The 22,468-nt window shown below is 38.7% G+C and overlaps 2 protein-coding genes across 2 annotated transcripts; one reads left to right on the top strand and one right to left on the bottom strand.

The window, feature by feature from the left end:
* The first annotated feature begins 1,115 nt into the window (after positions 1-1,115).
* On the top strand, positions 1,116-14,528 carry SPATA1 (spermatogenesis associated 1). Its single transcript, XM_054286201.1, has 13 exons — positions 1,116-1,151; positions 2,009-2,115; positions 5,105-5,222; positions 7,222-7,275; positions 7,367-7,694; positions 7,807-8,013; positions 8,505-8,631; positions 8,780-8,840; positions 9,429-9,546; positions 10,325-10,450; positions 12,222-12,391; positions 13,328-13,426; positions 14,248-14,528. Exons 1-13 carry the CDS (start codon positions 1,116-1,118, stop codon positions 14,350-14,352), a joined length of 1,656 nt encoding a protein of 551 aa, XP_054142176.1. The 3' UTR covers positions 14,353-14,528.
* A 2,582-nt stretch (positions 14,529-17,110) lies between these two features.
* CTBS (chitobiase) lies at positions 17,111-22,296 on the bottom strand. Its single transcript, XM_054285926.1, has 7 exons — positions 22,156-22,296; positions 21,709-21,847; positions 20,568-20,776; positions 19,775-19,946; positions 19,127-19,224; positions 18,410-18,571; positions 17,111-17,396 (listed from the first exon to the last, which is right to left on the bottom strand). Exons 1-7 carry the CDS (start codon positions 22,279-22,281, stop codon positions 17,211-17,213), a joined length of 1,092 nt encoding a protein of 363 aa, XP_054141901.1. The 5' UTR covers positions 22,282-22,296; the 3' UTR covers positions 17,111-17,210.
* Positions 22,297-22,468: the final 172 nt, after the last annotated feature.

Genomic DNA, 22,468 nt, shown 5'->3' with positions numbered 1-22,468 from the left:
GAAATCTTAATTCCACAGCACCAGGGTGAGACTTGGAAGGTCTGGTCACTCGTGCTCAAAAGCAGGTGAATTAGAAGTAGCTGGGGTAGAGGCAGGAGGAGTGGAGAGATCTCCTGTTGAGAGCAGGAGAACAGCGCCTGAGTTCAGTAGGTGAAAATCCAGAGGAGGTTTGTAACCTCAGAGGGGCTGGAAGAGCCTTCAAAGAGAACACCAAGGAAACTCCTAACAAAAAGAAAAAGATGGAAACGAGCATTTTAGCAGGGCCTGTTGCAATAGGACCACGTGAATGAGTTTAAACTAAGAGAGGGTTGATGAGAGGTGAAAGGAAGAAGTTTTTTACACTAAAAGTGGTAAAAGCTTGGAACAGATTAACCAGAGAGGTGGGAGATGCCCCACCCTTGGAAACATTCAAGATTGGATGTGGAGGTCTGGGCAACCTGGCCCAGTGGGAGATGTCCCTGCTCACTGCAGGGCTTGGACTAGCTGACCCTCAAAGGTCCCCTCCAACCCAAACTGTTCCCTGATTCTATAACATGTTAGGACAGAACCACGGTTATAATTTATGGAAGTATTTTTCTGCCATGGTTGCCCAGCACAGTCACATTTCCTCAGAACACTGCATTTGGCTGGCACAATGTGTTTGCTGCAGTTCACAATAATCATCACTTTATCAGATACAGGTCCTGCAAGAATCTTGTTTTGTGGGGTTTTAGGTCTCTGTCTTTAGGAAAACAGTGGAATTGTGTAGAAAATTGTGTACTACCAAATTCATATTTTTATGAAAGGGGAGGAAATGTTAAGAGGAAATGCTCTAGGGCAGATCTCAGAGGCTCAGGGCTATGATTTAGCAATTCCCCCCGTTACTTAGGTGACACTCACTTGTGTAGAAGGTGTGGTTGGTTCTGTTTGCAGTTAGCTAGAAGCTTTCTGCCTCAGCACAGGCACAACTTCCGTTTTCTTAAGTGGAATGAAGATCAGTAAGTGAAAAAAGGATATTTATGAAGTAACTTCTGTCACAACAGATTATCATGAAACTCATTCTTAAAGAATGCTTCAATCAAAAAGAAAATTAGAAAGCCTCCTGGCATTTGCTGTGGTCACACAGAGGGACCAACATGTCATTGAATCAAATGAGACCTCGAACTTCACAGGTGAGAGATTTTGTGCTTTTCCACACAGATTTTTTAGATTTCACAAACAAAAAATAAGAATACATTAAAATAAGGTTCTAGAATACCTGCTTTTAAAATAGTATATGTAGAAAGAATTATTTTCTAGTTCATATTAAGTAACTCAACACTTGCAGAAGTATTTAATATAGATTATTTGCATGGTTTTTAGTTGAAGGGAAGTGTATCACCCTTATCAATACTATCTGAGTTTTACTAAAAATATCAAGAGCTGGAAATTAGCAGTGCAACAACTGCCACAGGTCTCAACACAGCCCAAGTGAACCTTGCTCACAGCCAGCTTAGTTATTCTTTTTGCAGACATTAGCAGGAATATTTTTGTGTTTCCAAGGTAGCTAATATTATTTAAAACAGTCAGAAATATTTTGAATTTTTTTTTCTTGATTACACAGTCAAGCTGTGGTGCTATTTGAATCAAGCTTTCAGGGCTTTGCATTTTTTATGAGATGAACAAAGGTAGGATTTCAGCTGTGGGATTCTTGTAGTCATGACACTCTCCAGAGTATCAACTGGTTTTGGTAAGATCTCTCCATTGCTGTCACAGTGATACACAGCAGTAGCACAGGCTCTTCATTATCTCACTTGCATTGGGGAGCTTGTTCTAATGTGACTTGTTTCAGCTGGCACTCAGTCACAAATTGCTCTGCTGTCACTGTTGTCACAATCTAGTCATCACTGTGAGACAGGGCCTCACTGTTCTAGTCCCTGTGCTAATACCAAAGGAACCATTCCTGCTACACAAATTGGAAGTCCACCTAAAAAAACCAAAGTGTATAGGAAGAGGATGGTAATACATTTACATCTGTTCTTTTTTCTAGCTGTTGGAACTTCATGTTTTTTATGTCCCAGCAGAAGTGTGGAACTTCAAGCTGAATACAGTTCCTGTAGCTCTTACTAGCAAATTTGTCTCAGCTGGATTTATAAGGTGAGTGTGGTTTTGTGGTTCATGTACATGGTAGGTCCTTCACACTGTCCTTCAGTCCAACTTTTAGTCCAACTGTTGCTCTAGAGAGCACAATTACATCTGCAGCAGAAACTTGTTGTCTAATGAAAAGTCTGGAGTGTAAGTGGTGACCATAACCAGCATTATGTTAATTTGTACTGTGTCAGGCATGGTGTAGACACTGAAAAGCACTTCCAGAGCAGTGCTAGTATTTCTGTAGAAAGATTTTTATTGTAAAATCATATCTTACATTCTTTCTGTCTCCTTGAGTTTGATTATCAAAAGCTGGAATACTTCTGGGCAATGGGCCAGCCTCAAGAAAATGGCATGATGAAGATTGGATAGCCTGTCAGTTCCCAGGAACAGGGGTAGGGTGGTCTGAGCTCTCTCAGTCCAGAGAAAGAGCTGAAGCCTTGTTTCTCAAGGGAAAGCCTTACAGCCCATGAACCAGCAGCATTTCCTCTTTCTTCTTGAAAGAAGAAAGTGAAAGGCTGTGCACAACACTGTGCACTGTGTGTGCTCTCAGGTAGCTGTTTAAAGGACTTAGTGAAAGAATACCCTGGTTCCCAGTCCTAGGCTCAAACCTGGCACAAGGAGTTGTATTTTTCATCTGTCAAAACTTTGAATTTTTTTTAATACTCCTAAAACGCTTTGCTCACAAAATTCAGTATCTAGTGTGGTGAGAAGTTGTAGAAAACTCAAATAATGTAAAGAAGTGTATTGAAACTGAGATTTTACATACACCTTGTCTACATCTGTGCAAAACCTGTCAATTCAGCTAAAAGTGCAGGGAATAGAGGTTTTAATTAGTTTAAATTGAGTCTTGTATTGTCCACTTGAGAGAACATACAGTGTAGCTGAAAAGACTGACAACAATCAGGTAGGACCATGTAGGGCAGAATGCATTCATTCTCACAGCTGCTTTTGTTGAAAGGCTGCTCAAAACCAGAGAAAATAAGAGCATAAACTCATTTTGTTTGCTGTTCTAGTCTGCAGCAGAGGTGCAGAATACAGGTGTGAAGTGGTAACTTCGTTTCATGTCATGGACATCTGCCACTGCCCTATATTTTCTAGTGTAAATTTATTTCACTGAGGCATGAAATTAAATTAGGATCCTCACTGATTTCAGTGGGTTTGTATCTACCTGGATAGTGTTGCTTGCTAGTAACTCTTAGATAATTGTTAATTAATTCTTCTGGGGGTACTATGGGATGATAAAGGATATTAGCATTAACATAACTCATACCTGGCCAGTGAATCACTGTCTTTAAAAACAAAAAATATTTTTAAAAACTTCTTTTATTATAATCCAGGAGAGGGAATGACTGGTACTCCTGTGACTTGGACCTGTTGATAGCTCTGTTGTTCAGTCAGCTTGACAATGCCAGTGCTGTCTGAGTCAGCTTTCCAAAGGATTCCTGGGTCAAAGTACAGGCCACTTCCATTAGCTGTGAAATTAGAGGAAGATGTTAAGGGTGTAATTTTCTATGGCCCTGAGTTCTTGTTCCCGTGAACTTGATTTCTTAGACTGTTTGAGCTTTTTTTCCCATTCCTCATTCCTCACCACAGAAGCCAAACTTTTATTTTTTCTGGATGAGATGTCTGCAATGAGCTCTAGTTTGCATTGCTTTTAAAGGGACACCCTGAAGCAAGTGACTTGTATGTGACTGTTTTCTGCCAGCCAGTGGCAGCAAGTGACAGACTAATATTATTGCATTTTCCTAGCAGCTGCACTGGCAAACAATTTTGAGCTAAATTTCTGCCCTGTATCTCAGGATCTGGATACCTAGATACTTTTCCCCCATTATAAATTGTAGATGTGTCCACTCTGCAGACTGTTTATGATCTTGAGGAGAGTCCTCTAAGTCCAGGGTATTTGAAATAATACAAGGCAAGCATTGTGTTCATGAGATGAAAATGGCAGTGTTTTTACTACGTGCTTGAGCTGTGAGCTGAAGGCCTAAAGGGCTGCTTGCAAGTGCAAACAAACCTTGACAGGGTAATGTTGAAGACCTGTTCAAATGGAAGACCTGGCAGGTTCTTGTCTGTGCTCTTTGCTGAGAATGGCATGTGCAATCCCCCAAGCTGTGTCTGTGCATTGCTTGAGGAGTCAGAGCTGCCTGGGCCAAAATCATCCTGCCACTTAATCAGAGTGGGTCATTAACAGTCTCAGGCCTGCATTTGTTCCCTGGTTTCTTATATGGCAGCTTAGAACAATTAGAATTGCTTGTGCTGTGCTGCAGTGCTTTGGTATGCCTCTGGCACATTTGGATTTATTGTGCAGAGATGCTATTTATTCTGTAGTGATCTTTCTACTGAGCTCATTACCTAAATATTTGCATACTTTCAAGTAGTACATTAAATGATGTAATTCATATTTGTGTCCACATTCTCATCCTCAAATCATGGTGGAAATGTTCACACTGCAGTGTTTGGTTTTTATTTAAAATACATTTGCATGCACACATGCACACACCTAACTGTAGATTTGTGCTGGAAAAGAAAAAAGCAAAGGAATGTGCCTGCTGCTTAAAGTGGACAGTGCTGAAGGCTCCTCTGGTCCTGGATGCTTGAAGGGAATGTTCAACAGTCCTGGTCCAGCCCATGAAACTGTGTCACTTATATGGAAGTGCATGACTGTAGCTTCCAGTGGTGTTGTTATTCATCTGCAGATGAGCAACAGCATTCTGAAGTAAATTTCATATTTTGTCTGCTTCCATGTGTTCCCTTTGTGTGTACAAGGTGAGTCTTGCTGGTTGATGTTAGGACAGCCCTTAGAGTGCAGTGTTCTGAGTGCCACCCCAAAACCCTCTGGCCTGTCTGTAACTGGCTTCAGTTTTAGGACACAGCTCCCAGTTTGGGTCATTCTGGCTGTGCAAGCCAGCTCATACAGACCATTATCTTCCCCCTCCTACTAACTAGCCATCATTATTTGGTCTTACAGATATATTAATGAATGACAACATTCTAGGGTGTCTCCTCACATCACATTAAGAGTGCTGCGGGAGAGGCTTGGAGAGTACCTGAGTGGAGTGACAGTCACAGATAAATTCAGGTTTTTAAAATGCATTGGGAAAAAACTAGCAGTGGTAAGTTATTTCTTTTTCTTTAATGCTTTTCTGTTATATAATGTAAAGCAGAGATTTCATTCCTGCAGATGAAATAATATCACATAAAGTAGAGATAACTTTAGGGGCACTGTTAGCATTTCTTTTAAACATGCTGCAGCCTATGCTCTTGTCAGAGCATATCTGCTTCCCCAAGTGCAAAGCTGGCCAGTTGTATTACAACTACCTTTAAAGCAACAGGTGTAATTAGTCACCATCCAGTGAAAATATAATGGTTTTGGTAAGTCCATGGATTAAATATGACAAATCTGGTTGCATTAAAAAAACCCAAACCCATAAGGCCATTACTACCTGTACAAGGTTGGGGATTATTCAGTTGACAAAGTGCAATGGAAGCTCAGTCAGAGTTCCTCTAATGGCTCCTGCTGGGACCTACCCAAAAGCATTTAAGACATTCTCTGAATGAAAGCTTCTCTGGAAGTTCCACTGTTTAGTCCAATAATACAGCCTGAGATGTCAGTAATGAAACCTCTACATGTGTGAATCATAACTGTTCCTCCATCAATTCTACATATATATCTTACAAAGTATAGCTAAAAATTAAATCAACTTCAAAATTAGTCCAACTGAAAGTTTGTTCATGTAACACACAAAGATACAAGTCATTTATGTAAGTATAGAATACTTTTTCCATGTCTCATTTCACCTCTTTCTCATGAATTTGGAAACTAACTACGAGCAGGAAATTCGGTGCCATTCTTTATTTTATTTCTAGTTGAGTTGTCACTAAAATCACTCTCACAGAGACTAGAATAAATACTAAGTGATATGCAAAAACTAGGTGAAAATACATGAAAAGAAATTTAAAAGAGTGTGATACAATCTAAATTGGAAAGTATTCATATGTTTCAGTGAATTGAGGTCATTTTAACTGGATGACAATAAGTAAGATGATTCATTTTCATCCCCACATAAGATAAATGGAGAAATCCCCATCAGAGATAAATGGAGAAATTTTCCAGCCTTTATAATGTCAGCAAATGAATAAAATATTTTATGTTAATAGAGAATTAAAGGTACTGGTAACGTACATGAGGATTTATAGAGACAAATGAAATATACAGTTTTTCTTTGAGATATTTACTGTTGCTTGATGTTTAACTTTATAGCAAAGTGTAAAGCAATGAACCAACTGCTTTATTTGTTGTTTAGGGTCATGGTAACCTCATTGAATTACATCTCCATGATCAAATATTTGTTCTCTCCCCTTAGTCTTCTGTTTCACAACTCTAACAATGTAAGCAGAACTAAGAGCTGTGCCCTACTTGCAAGCAGGGGTCTCTTAAATGAAAAGATAAACATAAACTAAAATCATGTTCATTTGCTCTTCCTTTTTTATATACAACCTTTGTGTTTAATTCAATATAGTGATTTGAATGTAAGTTCAGATTTCTTTTCCTTACATTGGAGTACATCTTTCAAATATATATTGACTATTTTAGACTTTGTTTTCAGGACAACTATTTAAATGTGAAAGTGTCTGTCACAAAAAGAATATGAAGGAAAATGATAAATACAAGAAGACATAGGATAATATTTGACTTTTTTTCCATATACATTCCATATTTTGCATTACTGTATTAGGGAAATAGAGAAAATTATGTGAGACTCAGAATTTCTGTCCAGATTCAGCTTGAAGCAACTTTTGATAAAGAAAGTTGCAGATTTTCTTTTCCTGGGACTGTTGGATCACGTGTAAAGGATAAAAAACCATTCAGTCTGTGCATGTAATCTTGTGGGTCTGATTAAGATTTTGAAAAATAGACAAAGTTTCAGAACTCTGTCTGAAAATACAAATGTACTCTGAGATACTTTTACCCCATAAAGCCACTACAGATTATAGTGATGGTTATAAAAGAATGCAATGTGTAAAAATGACAATAGAATGCATGTGTCACATGCAACACCATTGATGAAAAAAGTATTTTATTTGTTATGTTTCCATACTTTATCTTCTGAGGTGAAAGCAAAGCAGGAAACAGAACTGGAACTGAAGTCATTTGCTCCTCCTTATGTAAGTACTGAATGGCTTGTAAGGTACCATTTTCAGAAACTTTACATTGCACATTTTCTTTGTGTCTGATGGATATAATCTGTAATTTCAGGCACTTTATCCTGAATTATATTTATTACCTGGAGTGGATTATTTTGAAGATGTTTATCCATTGCTATCATCACCTCAACAAAAACACCACATTAGTGAAGAAGCCAATAATAGGTTTGGTCATGGATCAAGATTATCCAGCCTTTCCCAACAGAAACCTGAAAAAGGCAAACCATTTTTAGAAAGTATACAAAGCAGGCATCAGGTAGAAAATGTGGAAGTGCCCAGTCCTGTGGAATGGGGTGAGAAAGAGCCTGTTCCAGTTTCACACACAAACAATAAGCAAGACAATAACAACAGGATTCCAGAAAAACAGTTTGAAGAAAAAGGTAAGCTTAACCAGTGTGGTGAAGGAGGGTGATGAATGAGAAGAAAAATAAATATTGTGGTTAACATTTACAGTAAAATAATATCTCTGTCATATTATCAATTATTATACAGATCAAAGTAGTTTTGATGGATCTCTCTTCACACCAAGTCATTCCAATCCTGCAGACCAGGAGTGTGGAAAGTGGGACCTGGTATTGCAGACCTCTGAGCAGAATCATCTCAGCCAAAATGAAGAAGACTGCAGTGCTCCTAGGTGGAATGACAAAGCCAAAGGAACTGCTCTTACTCATGTAAACCACAGTGATGAACAAGGCCAGGGTAACCAAAGACCCCAAATTCACATTAAATATCAAAAGGGTACACATGTTTGTTATTGTCTTTGTGCTAAAGCAAAGTAAAGCTAAGTTTTAAGAAATCTGTAATTAAAGTGTAAGTTGGAGTAGCACTATGAGAGCAATATTCCATTTTTTAAAAATAATGATATCTTCCAAAGAGATGTGTTTTTACCTTTGAGTCCTTCATTAGCAATGTGTGCTGGTATAGAGAAACACTTTACTGTAGTTGATACATTTGTCTAATCACCAGAATTAGTCAGATATAAATTCTAATTACAAAAATACCTTTTTCCCCCCTTGATTTCTTTCTTCTGTTGTTTATGGAGCATTTCCAAATCCTAGAGATAACACCACTTGCTGCGTTGATTCACTGAACTTCCAATACAGGTTAGAAAGCCCACTCATTGACAGTCAAACCAGCCTCATTTTTGCAAGTGTAATCTATGTATTTTTGTCATCACTATCCTGTCACAGAGCTAGCAAACATGGAAAATAATGAGCACCAAAAAGATACCAAATTAAGAAGAGACAGAACACAGGATGCTGAAATTCTTAAAATAGGGGAAGACCAAACTACAGATTATGTCCACAAAAAACAAAGGTTAGCAAATAATACATCTCCTAAAATAATGGATAATATTAATTCACCAATACAAACTTACTTTATAGACTTCAAATAAATGGAAGAGAAGGAGGGGAAAAACATTTTGGTCAATGAACTTTTGCTTGTTTTTTTGATTTTATCTTAGCTTGCAGCAAAACAGAACTAAGAAGACTAGAGTTGTTCTTGGTGAAAAACTGGATAATCAGGTATGTTTTTCAAAGTAACATTCCTAGTAATCTTGAGCAATAAATATAGTCCTCCACCTAGAAACAGTCTCATTTTGTACGACTGGTGACTCATTATAAATATGAAAGATTTGAGAATAATTGAGAAAAGTTTATTCATGCTGTGCTACTTAGCTTAGATTTTCTAATGAATATCAACTATATTTCTAAACAATTAAAATCTACAATTACAAATTTTAATTTAGAAATTGGCAGGTTTTGATTTCATAAATAACAAACCAGGTGGCCATTTTAAGGCCCTTAGCTCCTGGTCTTGCATGGGACTATCAGTAACTTGGGGGTTATGGGCATGGACAAGAACCAGTAGCAATAGTCTGTAGTTTTGTCTGTGTGTTCTCTGTGATGGAAAAGTTCAGTGTTCTCATTTTGTTTGCAGAGATCCAGCTGTTTGTAATTTAGTGGTCATGGGTATTGGTAACAGACTAAAAAATCCTGCCTGAAGTCTAATTCAGCCCTCTCCTTCACTCAGGCCACTTTCAGGGCATGTGTCTAATGTAACTATTCAGGATTATGGTTATGTACTTACAGTTGTGTCTTTTGACTCTATAGGCAGATGAAAACAAGCAAAATCATCTTACTTGTCCAAAAGAGTGTATTTCAGCTCCTAGTTCACCTTTTTTGGCATTTACTGTAAATCCAGCTCAAGTTCCTGTAATTCAGGCAGCAAGTGAGTACATGATTCCAAGAAATTGCAAGGAAGTGAACTTTTAATCAAGACTGAAGACTCAATGAAGACATAAATACCTGCACTATTCACAGTATTGTTACAAATTTTAATTTTTAATAGAAAATTCCAGGTATTTATGATTGCACGGGCTGTCCTAGAGCTTTGCAGGTTCCCAGCACTAGAAAACCCAACTTGTCAAGTGGATGGAAGGAGAAAAGGAGGGAGATCAGATTAAATGCTGCAGGCTCAAGTGAGAATGCAGCTAAGAAAACCACAAGTAGTGTTGCTGAGGGGGAGGATACTGAGAAGTTAAGTGTTAGACCTATTGTTGCAGACTAGTGACAGTCTCAGATATTGTCCTGCAAGCTGGAGTTTCGGGCAAGATTTCTCTACAGTTTCTATTGCAATGTATTTTAAGCAGGAAATAGTCTTTTGGAGGCTTTTTAGGCTTCATTGAGAAGAGTTTGCAATGTATGGAGTGAATATATTTCTTGCTTACATAGTTTTAGTGATACATTGTCTAAACATACAGAAATATGTTTGTTTGCATGTGTGTGTGCATGCCTGGATGCATGCTGGATTTCCATCTTTTTCTAAAGCACCAGCCATTCTGAAAAGTTAGATTAAAATGAAACCTGATTAAAATGAAATTGTTTCCACTGCTTGCTCTGACAGAGCTTTTGGCATTATTTGTGATGAGTGCATTACAAAAGTCTTCACTGATCCTTTGTACTTAGAATATTCAAATGCTTGCTAAATATAATTGTAATATCTTTAGAAAACAGGATGGCAGAACAATTGCAACAAATGAAGGAAGACAGAAGGCACATGGAAAAAACTAGAGAAGAGCTGAGAAAAAAAGCTAAAGGGCTACTGGAACAAAATAAGCTGAGGAGATACCATGGTACACTTCTAATTTATTTTGGAATTTGGATTGATTGAGAAATTACTGTGGAACCAATGTGAAAATATTTGTCTCCTTGTCAGTGAGCTTAATTACAGAGAGATCAGTCTGCTAACCAATAGCTCCAAGAAGACTCATGTTGTGTAATAGCATGCTAGAAGTATTCAAGGTTGCAATGTTTCCTTACACTTTTTTTTTCTTTGTGGCATGTCTTATAAAGTTAAGGTTGTTCTGCCTTTCCTAAACTATTCAAATTGTGTCTCATGTATGTGCAGTGCTCAGAGAGCTACTGCAGGCTTTTCTCTGAGGCCCAGGGCAGCCTGGCATTTTCTAATCCTGCCTTTAGCTTACAAGAGGCTTGTACTGTGTTGATAGGGCTTCAGGTAAATTGCAGCATAATAATTTTTGTTCCTCCTATCCAATGGTATTCAGCTTATGACATGGAAGTTCCAAGCCTGTTGTGACAAGCTGGACAAACTTTGGTTTTTAACAAGGTCAAATCTCATTGAAATTTCACACAAATTTTCTTCATAAAATTATTTTCAAGTTTATACTTAAAACCATCTTCCCTAAGTCACATCCCAGTTATACAGAAATGAGATTTAATAATTTTGATGTTTTGAGAGCTTTCTCTTCGTGCTTAAATGTCACTAAGTCATTACTAGTCTCAAATATTACTTGTAGTTCATTGAAAGGAGAGATCATTCTTTCAGTTATTCTCTAAGGACATGGCTGCACAGCCTGGGGAATTTGTATTTAAAAACCCCAAACTTGGGTGTGTGAAGCAGTAACTCTGTAGTAGCATTGAGCTGCAATTCAAGGTAGAGATAAGCCCTAAATGGCACCTGCATTGCCTTAAATTATGTTATCCAGTTAGGTAAAACAAAGATTATTTCACAAGGATTCAAACAGCTTCTGCAGGTTGTGCAACAAGCATCTGTACCTCTGATTTTTTTTTTTATCAGACCTGAAGAGTTTTGTAAGTAAGGGCACATAGCAAGCATGCTTCTTTACAAGGTATTAAGGAAAGATAACAGCCATCCAAGTCTGTATTTAATATCCTCCTAGGAGTGCCATGCTGACAGGCACTCTCAGTTACCTGGCACAGAGTCATCCTCCAACAGTTGAGCTCTTTTGGGTGAGTTTCTGTTGTCCTGCTCCCACAAACTATGCCTTGAAAGAAGGAATTCATTTAAGACACTGCAGATTTGCAGTGGCCATAAGACTGGGGCATAAATACAGGGGCATTTATGTGCTACCTCTTGATAGCACACTGACAACACAGGGGGAATCATAGTGAAGTGTAAAGGTAACTAACTGTTCCCTATAATTTGGGATGTCAAATTGAAGCTGTTCCAAATCTCTGGCCATGAAGAGCATAAATTTTGCTTAAATCTACAATGCTACATTTTCTGGTACAGTAGAGCTGTGGAATTCAGACTCTGCTGGGCATACCACTCTTCACAGGAGCACCTAGGTGCTGCAGAGCAGCCAGGCTGAATAAACTTTGGGTTTGGACCCTGTGTTTTATCTCAGTGGACAGATAGAGCCCTTTGTTGCAGGTTTATGTGAAAATTCAGTTGCATTTAGAGAGAATGTAACTTGAATGAAGATTTTTTTCGCTACATGTTTATTTTAAAGAAACCTTCTGCCATGTTTCAGTATGTGCATTGGCCAGCTGAAGCTTGTGGGGTGAGCTGTCATGACTGCCTTCAGCAGACCTTATGATAAGGTGAACAAGACCAAACCCTGTTACTGTTCTCCTGTGCAGTGCGTGAGGAATGGAAGAAGAAATACTTTGAAACCAAGAAAGCTACAGTTTCACTGGAGGACACTTTAAACAAACTGCAACAAGATTTAGAGCTTTACCACCAGAAATTGCTCTTGCAACTGGAAGCCAGAAATAGCCAAAAACGACCAAACAAAACAACAACCTCCAAGGTATTTGCTTGTATTATTTATTATCTCTTTTTTCACAGTCTGAAGGTTTTTTGTATAAAACATAAATTAAAGTAACAGATTTGTCACCAACCAATAATTTGTAAACTAGCTTTAGCTCAATGATCTGAGGGACAGAGTTCCTTCAGGCCATTTGTCTTCAAAAGACTGCAGAAGTGCTTGAGTTTGAGCATTTGTTTCTTTCTGCTTTCTGTTGGTACCTTTTTGTAACAAAATCCCCTTCTGTTCAGTGTAGTTAATGGATTGTTCAGTTCTACTTTGTTTCTATCATCCAAGATTTCATACAAGGAGGCAGTGAATGTTTGGAGCACAGAAAACATATCTGTAGCTTTTGAAGTGGTTGCACTTCAACTATTGTGCAACTGTGAGTTTCACAGGAAGTTCAGAGGGATTAAAAAGAGAAAAGATAAAAGAAAAGGAGGAAACACCCTTTCCAACAGTTGTCTGCTAATTTTCTACGTGCACTAATGGAAGCAAGGCTGTTGAAAACAAAACTGAAGCTAGCCTAGGAAAAATAAAAGTCCCTTTCTTGCATCTGAAAGGTGTTTGCATGCACAATCTAAGAGTATATATTATATACAAACATGTATTATTGGAACTGTCTTGAAATATCTATGAAATAAAAACAGGAATAGGGTTGGCATTGCATTGTGGCTATGCTCAGACACATTATTGGTCCTTTTCTGTAGTGGGCAGCCCCCTGAGAAGGGAGCCAGGATTTGCAGAGCTGTGAGGCTGAGCAAAGGATGCTCCCCAGCCCTCGAGAGCGACGTGCAGCCAGGCAGGCAGCAGCCAGCTGGGCAGGCAGGGAAGATGGAAAGAGGTTGTTAGAGGATTGTTTCTGAGTGGTGAAGGAACACCCAGTGAGGGACACATGCACTAATGCTGCACCTCGAGGTTTGTTGTTGTTTCACACAGAATTACACAATCATCCGGATTGCTACAGTGCAGCACGAACTCCATCAACTGAGGAGGAAGCTAGAGGACACAAAAATGAGACTCCTTATAGAAATTAAGGTACTGTGCCTTTTAATTACAGTCAAAATGTGGCAACGTATAGAAAAAAATGAGAATTTCTCAATTATTAGATGATGTAAATATTCGCTAAACAGTTCTTGTTTTATGCTGTTAGTATTAAGGTGTTAGGTGTTGTGACTTTAGCATTTGAGCTAAATTACTCCAGGACACAGGTTATCAGATGATTTGGAATGTATGGCATCCAAACAACTTAGATACTCAGTGTACTATGTAAGCTAAGGTTCACAATCTTGTTCATGAAATTCCCATTTCATTCAAAAGGTAATTGAAGAAATACACCTGGTGTGGTGAGGCACTGAGCAATAATAAATAGACTGTGGCTAAAGGTAAAACATGGAATAAAGGAAAAAAAAAAATAAAAGGCTGTCTAAGCAGATGGCAGAACTTTTCCTCTGCTTTATTCCATATCAGTGTTGCCTATGACTCTTTTTGGAAGGTAAGTTCTTCACCCTGGACAGCTTTCCAGCTCTGAAAGCTTGAAATAGGAGTGTTCTACATCACAGAGATTGCCCATGCTCCTGTTTACTGGGTACTCCAGGGTGGCTGGAATTATTATGACTCCTCTATTGTCTAGCAAGGAGTGGAAAGAACAATTATTTTTGCAGTTGTTTCAAAAACATCAAGGCAAATTACAGAACAAAGTAGTGCTAGAACACATAAAATTTCAGAGATGAAAGATGTATTCTGTATTCAGCCATCCTGCATAAAATTCAGTCTTAGTTATATAAACCTATATACATGTCAGCTCCATAAAAAGCTTCCCTAAATTGCCATTCCTTAAATGATGGGTTTTCTTGCAGATGAGAAAGCAAGCAGCATCTGATTTACAAGCACTGAGAGCAGAACTGACCCAGAAGAAGATTCATTCAGCTTTAATTCTCCAGTCCGGAAAATCAGGAATTTAAAAAGATGACATGAGTAACAGCTGTGAAATGTACAGCTCTCTAGTGTATGGGAAAGAGAGTTTCAGAGCATTAATTTGTATGTTCTTGAAGTAACTTTGTAAAAAGACATTAACTATATAAATGTTGTGGAATTTGTATGCTAGGCTACTGAGGTAATGCAGCTCACTTCTTTTTAAATCTCACTGTAAGATCAGTCAGCTACTTAAACATACAGTTTAAGCTAGAAACATGTCTGAAACTAAGCTGTTATTTTTAAAGTGCAAATTAGTTAATTGTGTAACATGCCAGTGGTATGCTGATGTTCTTTGATTAACTACATACCTACCAAGAAATAAACCTAAAATCTATAACCTCCTGTCCTTTTTTTCAGGCTCACACATTCTGTTTTTTAGACATTATTAAAATATAGTTTCTGTAGAAATACAGCAACAGTAATCCTTTATTTGGCTATTTACTGGAGTATGTTTTTGTCATTATAAATACATCTATCTATAAATTACCAATGTATCATTACTGTATTATTATGAAGCATAAACAAAATCTCAGATAATCTCACTTTTTTCCATATCTAGCTGGTTTTGTTCCCTCTCTTATTAGGAAAGGCACAAAAACATTAAGTGTATTCTGTAGTTTGAAAGCTTGCCTGCAAGCTTTCTCTTGGGCCAGTAAAATGATGATCCTGGTCCAATTTACACTCCTGCATGTTCTGCCTTTCCTTAATTCCAAGATCACGCCTGCCCTGAGATTAATAATTCTCTGAAAGAGGAATCAGAATCCTCTTCATAGGAATTTTTTCTAGCTCTGCTGTTTGCCTCTTTGCAAACCAGATGTTATTTTATTGAGCAGAAGAATAACATGCTAGAAATTAATCTCAGCTAAAAAGCTATCAAGGCTGTATTTATAACTGGAAGTGAAACACTCATGGGAAGTAAGTTATGGGATAAGAAAATTATGCAGCTCTCAGAAGAACTAAGTTAGAAATGTCTTGAGTCAAACCACCCATTATCCAATTTATTTTCTTAAAGATAGGACTTAACAAAGATTTTAGTGCTAAAGGATTGAATAAATTATTAAAACTACACCCACTTTTGCCTAATTCAGGGTTGAAGCTCACATTCTCTATTTAAGAATTGTGTCTTATTTAAGATATGAAAGCAGGCTACCAGCTACTGGAAAATCAGAACCTAAATTTAAAGTTTAATATTATCAATTCATGATTCTTGACTGCTACACAAAGGAGCGTTTTATAATTAAATCAGCTGGCCATCAGAATTTTGCAGGTCAGATATTTGTAGCAGAAGACTCTCAGTTCAGCAAATAGTCATTTCACAGTATTTAAGCATTTAAGTAATAATACATGAAGTACATATGTGTGTGTGTATATATATATATATGTAATATATAAAATGTAGGAGTTTCTCTTAAGACTTATAGTTCTAGTGAAAAGCATTCTGATTTGTCAAGGAAATTTTTTAGTTTCTGTAAGAGCAGCAGGCTCCACCTTCTGCTTTCCATCTCCTGTAATATCAAGCAGACACTTCAGATGAACTCTTCCAGTCTTGTCCTCAGTAGCCATTATGGTAATGCTGCCATACTATGGTAACTCTTCAGCAAGCAAAAACAGCAAGCAAAGACAAAAAAACCCCAAGCCCCCCAACCAAACCAAACCAAAAATCGCACCAAGCCCACAAATGACTACATCTACCTAATGAAATAATTTTTTAAATTAATGGAGTCACTCAAGCAGGGCTCAATTGCACTTTAATCTGGTTGTGAAACAGTTCTGAGAAGCAGACAAGCAGTGTGGGCTGTAAGCCGTAGAACAAGTAAAGCACAGACAGGGAACATTGTTTACAAGCCTTACCAAGAGCAGCATTTTATTCAACAAAAAAATCCTGTAAACACCAGCTAATCTTTACATCACTATGGGTATTTTAAAAAGTTATACAACTTCTTTAGGCAACTGATTTTATGAAAATATGAACTAGAAAGAAAACATAATCTCCTGTTATCTCAGAGGCAACATCCCATAAAAACAAAAAACAAGCTACTGAATAAATCTTAGGGTGTGTGGGAAAATAGATATGCAGTTTATTAAATAAGCTTCTGAATTCTATTTTCAGGAAGTAAAGTAGTTTGAAATGGAAGGAAACATCACCCAAGTCGTCTTCATATTAATGCTTCTTCTTCAAGCTAAGGTCAGAGATTTTCAGCTTTTGAAATCGAGGAATTTATGTGATACATAAGCACAGTGAAACTGGAGTTAATTGAATATTCCTTTCTAACAACAACTTTGATAAAAATCTTAACAGCAACTAGTTCATGTTATGTAATTTCTTCAGTCCACAAAAATTTTTTAATCTAGAAGAGTAACCAAGCTGGATATAATCAATAATCTGTCTCTCCAGTATTCTGTTTAATCTGATTCTAGAGTGACTTAGCTAAAATATTGTTTGGGTTGGGAAGTCAGAAGGCTGAGACTGCACCTGGAATAAGTATTTGCTGCACCTGGCAGCTTTAGCAAAGCATCATTATGAGACTGCCCCTGTAAATCCATCAATTGGTTTTGTTACCAGATACACACTGGGTGCAAGCATTAACTAACTTACAGTAACTGTGAAAAATTAAAAATATGAGCAGTCTTAAAAAAACCTACTGATACAAGGATTGTTGTTCCAAAGCAACAATGGAACTTTCTGAAGAATGAAAATACAGCTTTGCATATAAAATAACAAGATTGATTTGCCTAAAGTTTTTTAATCACAATATATTTATATAAAGTCAAAATCTGTGATAGTGTAAGCCAAAATAAAAAATTACCAATTTTCATCATTCTAAATCAAGGGTTTATACAGTTCTTATGGTGTCAGAGCTTGCCACATTGCTTGAGTTTGTTGTTCTGCTGCAGCTTCCCTGGAATAGTCAAGACTATTTCCATTCCACATGCCAATGCCCCTTAAGCCTCGACTCTTCACATATGCTGCTTTTAGAGAGATGCTGTGAGGGTCATCAAACCATACCTGGTGGAACTGACCAACAGAATCCTAGAAAAACATTTAAATACCAGTCTCAGTGATCACATTTTCTTTTGAACAGTAAACACCGTTAAAAGTACAACTAAAAACTGAGATACACAAGCTACAGAGATTTATATAATATTTTCCTGATTTATCAATTCTTTGTCATATGGGACAATTAAAAATTCTAAGCCAAATATTTGGATTTTTTTAAATTGTAGAATATTAGTTATAAAACAGTGACACAATTTAACCGAATCTATCTAGATAAAAAGGCTTATCTAATTTGTTTTTTAATATTTTTTAAAAATACAGCTAAAATTTCAGATACAGTATCTAAGATAACAGGTGAATTTAGTTTGAGATTGTGGGTTTTTTAAGCAATAAGCAGTTTTAGAGGAGGTTATAAAATTTTATCAAGATCACGCTGCTTTTACCTGGTCATTGCTTACAACATCTTTTTATCACCAACATGTGAAACTTAAATAATGTTTAAAGAAACAAGACAAAATGGACACACTGTAGTGTTCTTGTAAGCACAGTCATTTATGGACTCTTTCACTGTGTCCATGTAGAAAACAAATGCAGAAGAGAACATGCATGCAAGGCATCAAGCTGGACAAAATTAAGAGCATCTCAGAATCATTTTTAGTTTAAATCATTTATCAACTCATGAAAGTAACAATAATAGTGAAGGATGGAGCTATAGGATGTCTTTGTGCCAAAATGTCCTTTTTGCCATCATGCAGTATTGGAGTTATGTCCAATGCAGTAACTCAAGAAGACTGGAAAGTAATAAAGATTTTTACTACTCCTGTAATCTTCAGGCACTGCATTCCTCTCTCAGACTAGGAATTCAAGACACAGCTTTTCAGCGATTCTTTACCGTACAAAAAAAATAAAAAACCAACCAAAACAAAACAAAACGTAGAAAACATAAAAGGAAGAATCTAACCCAAATAACTTTATAGTCAAAGATCTGTGGTTCATGAATGTTTACTCCACACCTCAGTGGCTTGGAAAAAGAGAAAAAGACTTACCTTGTACTCATAAAATGGAGCCTTCTGCACCTGATCCCACAGCAGCCCTGAGAGAGAACTGTTCACCTGCTTCATGATGGCTGCGTAGGGCACCTGGCTCCCCGCAGCATCACTGCAGGGAGCCCCACGGAAAGGCACCTTGGGGAGGGAACAAACATGCTCCTGGGAAACAAACAGGGAGCCACGAGTGTCAGGTGAGATACCCTCAACTCCAGAATAGGAGTACAGCCAAGAACAATTCACAAAAGGCGTCAGGGCCACAAGAATTCCAAATCTTCAAGCAAATTCAGCAGATACTATTTGTAGAGAAAAGTAAATTAAAGCAGCTACATTTTCTTTAATCTTAATACAGGACTGGATGGATGCCCTTCAGCTTAAACGGTTTTATCTTTTCCACCTTTAATTGACCCTTACATTTTTCATAATATTTGAGACCTCATAAACTGCTATGCTGTAACAGTCGTAGGTTTGCTATGGTTTGTTGCACCTGTCTTTACAGTGGTGTTCAGAAGGCACATAAAAGTGTTGTAGGGCCTTTGGACTTCATCTCTTCTCATACAGATAACATTTATAGCTCCTTAGCCAAACACAGGGCTTGGATGTCATGGGGTTCAGGCTGCCTAAGGAGCTAAAATGTCTGGTAACACACTGCCCATGAGTTATCAGCCAAAGAAAAAAATTAACAGTTTGATTGCAAACAAACAATCTTCACCTTACCGTGGACAGGTTTTGGCAGACATAGTCATAGCCATACCAGGGGACACCCATCACAAGCTTCTTAGGATCAATGCCCATAGCAATGTACTCTTCATATCCTAGTTTTGAGGGAAACAAAAATTAACATGCATTATTTACTTTTCCTATACTTTTTATTCTTACAATTAATTTAGAGCCAGAGCCATTGCATCATACCCAGAAACCAAGGTGCAAGCTGTCCTTTGCCTTCAACCTGCGCTCTCCAGTGAGTGAGAGGCTTGGTCTGCTGAGATCCCAGTAACTGCTCCAGTTTCTCACATTTAAAACCATCTGCCCTGAGCAGAGGTTCAAAAGATGAGAGAAATGTTTCAGGTTCTCTGCAATCCCAGGCAGACACCACTGCTCTGGCTGCCATTTGTCATTCCAAAAGCGTTCTTTGCACTCCTGAGGTTACAGGGACCAACACACAATGCTGAAGGTCTGCCTGTCTGCAGGCTCATAAGGACCAGGGACACTGTGTTCATACCCTGGCAACACACATCTGAGCACACTCAAAGCCTCACTGCAACAATAGCAAAAGAAACCTGTCTGAGAAAAAGCCCTCTTTTCTATCTACTCATGTGAGCAAATGGCAATGTTCTGACTCTTGGGGAGGTGTTCAGTCCTCACCAACTAAAGTCTGCAGGTAAGGAGCATTGGCTTTTGCAACACAGTCTGTCCAGATCTGGCTCTGTTCATCATATGACATCACAAATAAGAAGTCACAGGCATCTGCAATCCCAGTGTAGTTGTAGCACCTTTTATCTATGCATGCTGGAGACCAAGCCACATCAAAGGTTACCTGAAGGAAAAATGCACAACTTAGTAACAAGTATGGCACTCAGGAGCCCTTGTTATCTCCTAAATAAAAAGTTATGACTTTTAAAGACAGTATTTCCCAAATGGTACAGTTTAACACATCTTGATAATAATGAACTATAGAAGAAGCTGCTCATCTGATAAAACAAACAGAAGATAATAAAGTGAGTACCCCATTAGTGAACATATAGCACCAAAGAAATTAAAATATAATATGAAAACCCCCCAAAATATGAAGCATGGTGCAAATCTTGAAAACTTTCATCACAGGTTTACCGAAACACTATCAAGCTTTTGCCCCAGAGGGCTGTATTTGCCCTACTTTCAACAATTCATTAAGGCACACTAAAAACTGCCAGCTCACACATAGCAGTAACATTGCATGTACAAATCTCAGCAAAGCCCATCTCTCATTGAAATTCACACAGGTCAAAAAGAGTGATTCTTACAAGATTATATCACAGCTAACATTCATAATTAAGCATTCACTAGAATATTATATTTAGATCTGCATAAACTTTTTCATCTGCTAAACAGCACTGCCAAAAGTCCTTACATTTCATAAGGATAAATTTAATGTTTGCATAAAGTACATTATTATTACCTGTGATCCAGCTATTTCTCTGTGAAAAGCATCTGTAGTTTCTTTAACAAGCTCTGTCAATGCATAATACTCAGGGGAGGTTTCATTAACTTCTTGCTCTATATCTAAGTTAATTCCATCCATATACTGCTTTTTTGCAAGATCCACCTGTTGGGATATCCATGCTGCTCTTTTAGCAGGATCAACAATTTCCTGAAGAGGTACATCACCTGGACAAGAGGCCTTCAAGAGTTAACATGCATTTGCACCACAGTAATAGTAGGAAGGAAAAGTTTGTCTTTAGTTTACCAACAAATTTAAACACAACATTAAAAATGCCCATATCAATACTGGTAAAATACAAAGGAGTTCATTTTTTCCTTGAGCATAATTTTGAGAAACCACCCCAAAAAAGATTACCAAGGTCCTTTGAGAGAGTGGTGTTAAAATTAAGTTCCTTTCTTTATCTATAATTTTAATCTTCTTGCTTCTGCTTAATATTCTTTTAGCTATTGTAAATTACCTTTTTTGAAATCAAAGTACTTTTAGCATTTTAACTGGTCATATTTAGAGGAAAGCTACTTTTGTGTTTAACATTTGCTATTTTCCACAATGTAGTCCTGGATTCTGCTTTTTCTCAACAGAGCCAAAAGGTATTTACAACATGTAAGCTAATGAACTTTGTCTTTCTAATCAACATTTGTACCTGCACAGAGTTCCTGAGTAAGCATGTTTTAAAACTCAACCACTTCCTAATACAGAGGGATTAATTTAAGTGCAAAATACTAATTACTTAAAATCCCTTTCCTTACATAGTCTTTTGTGTACTCCACATAAAATCCAGCATACAGACCCAAATATCCGGCTTTTTCTTTCCTCCCTCTTTCCCCATAGCAATGATATTCCCTGTTAAGAGAACTTTTATTAAGATGTCACTGGGATGGTTTGGTTACTACTGTGGCACAATCCACTGTTGGTTTCAATACCCTGCATACCAGCACATGCAAAATGTCAAGGGTTCATTAAAGCCTTATTAATTAATTCTCTTAATGATTTTAATACTCTGCATACAACTGAATGTAAAATGTCAAAGTAATATAGCCCTGTGCACCTTATCTTATTCCCGTATCATAAACACCCATGTTTCTCCAGTGTAACCAACCTTTCAGTACTACCCTCGAGCCTTTGGAGTGGGCATAGCACGTGAGCTCAGGATCGTACTTCCCGAAAGCTGCCACAGTGGTAATTTTGGACCAGTCGTAGGATTTCCAGGCTTCCTTCCCCACATCAAACACGAATACCTGGAAAAGGGGTAAAACGCACCCTGGTTATCCCTGAGCGCTTCTCAGCAGGAGCAGCATTCTCCCGCGGCTCCCGCACCGGCACATCCCCGCTGGGCAGGGATGGCAGCCGGGGCCGAGTGCGGGACACTGCCCGGGGACACTGCCCAGCCCGGGCACAATGCCTGGGGACCCTGCCCGGCCTGGACCGAGCGCAGGGCCCCCGTTCGAGAGCGTCGCCCGGGGCGCGGTACTTGCTGCGAGCGGCGCTGCTGCCGGGCCCGGCCCCGCCTGCGCCGCCAGCGCCCGCCCGGGCCGGGGCCGCGCACCTCGAAGCCGGCGGGGCCCGTGACGGGCTGGCACAGCCGCGGGTCCCGGCAGGGGCAGGCGCCGGCAGGGCCCAGCAGCTGCAGGAGACCGACGGGCAGCAGCCACCCGCCCCACGGCCGCCCCATGGCCGCCGGTGCCGGCCCGGCCGCGCAGCCTCGGCCCCGGGGCGGGCCCGGGCGGAGCCGGGCCCAGCGCGCCGCTTGTGCAGGGACAAATGAGCTCGGCCAGAGTTCAGAGAGCAGCTGTTTATTGAAAGGTCACCCCGGGGCCGGGTGCCCGGGTTGTTTCCAGGATCCCCGGGAGAAGAAGCAG

This window comes from Melozone crissalis, unplaced genomic scaffold (genome assembly GCF_028551555.1).
Source record: "Melozone crissalis strain CALT ecotype California unplaced genomic scaffold, PUWL_Pcris_2 ptg000045l_1, whole genome shotgun sequence".
Classification (NCBI taxonomy): Eukaryota; Metazoa; Chordata; class Aves; order Passeriformes; family Passerellidae; genus Melozone; species Melozone crissalis.
This window is presented reverse-complemented; position numbering and strand designations above follow the sequence as displayed.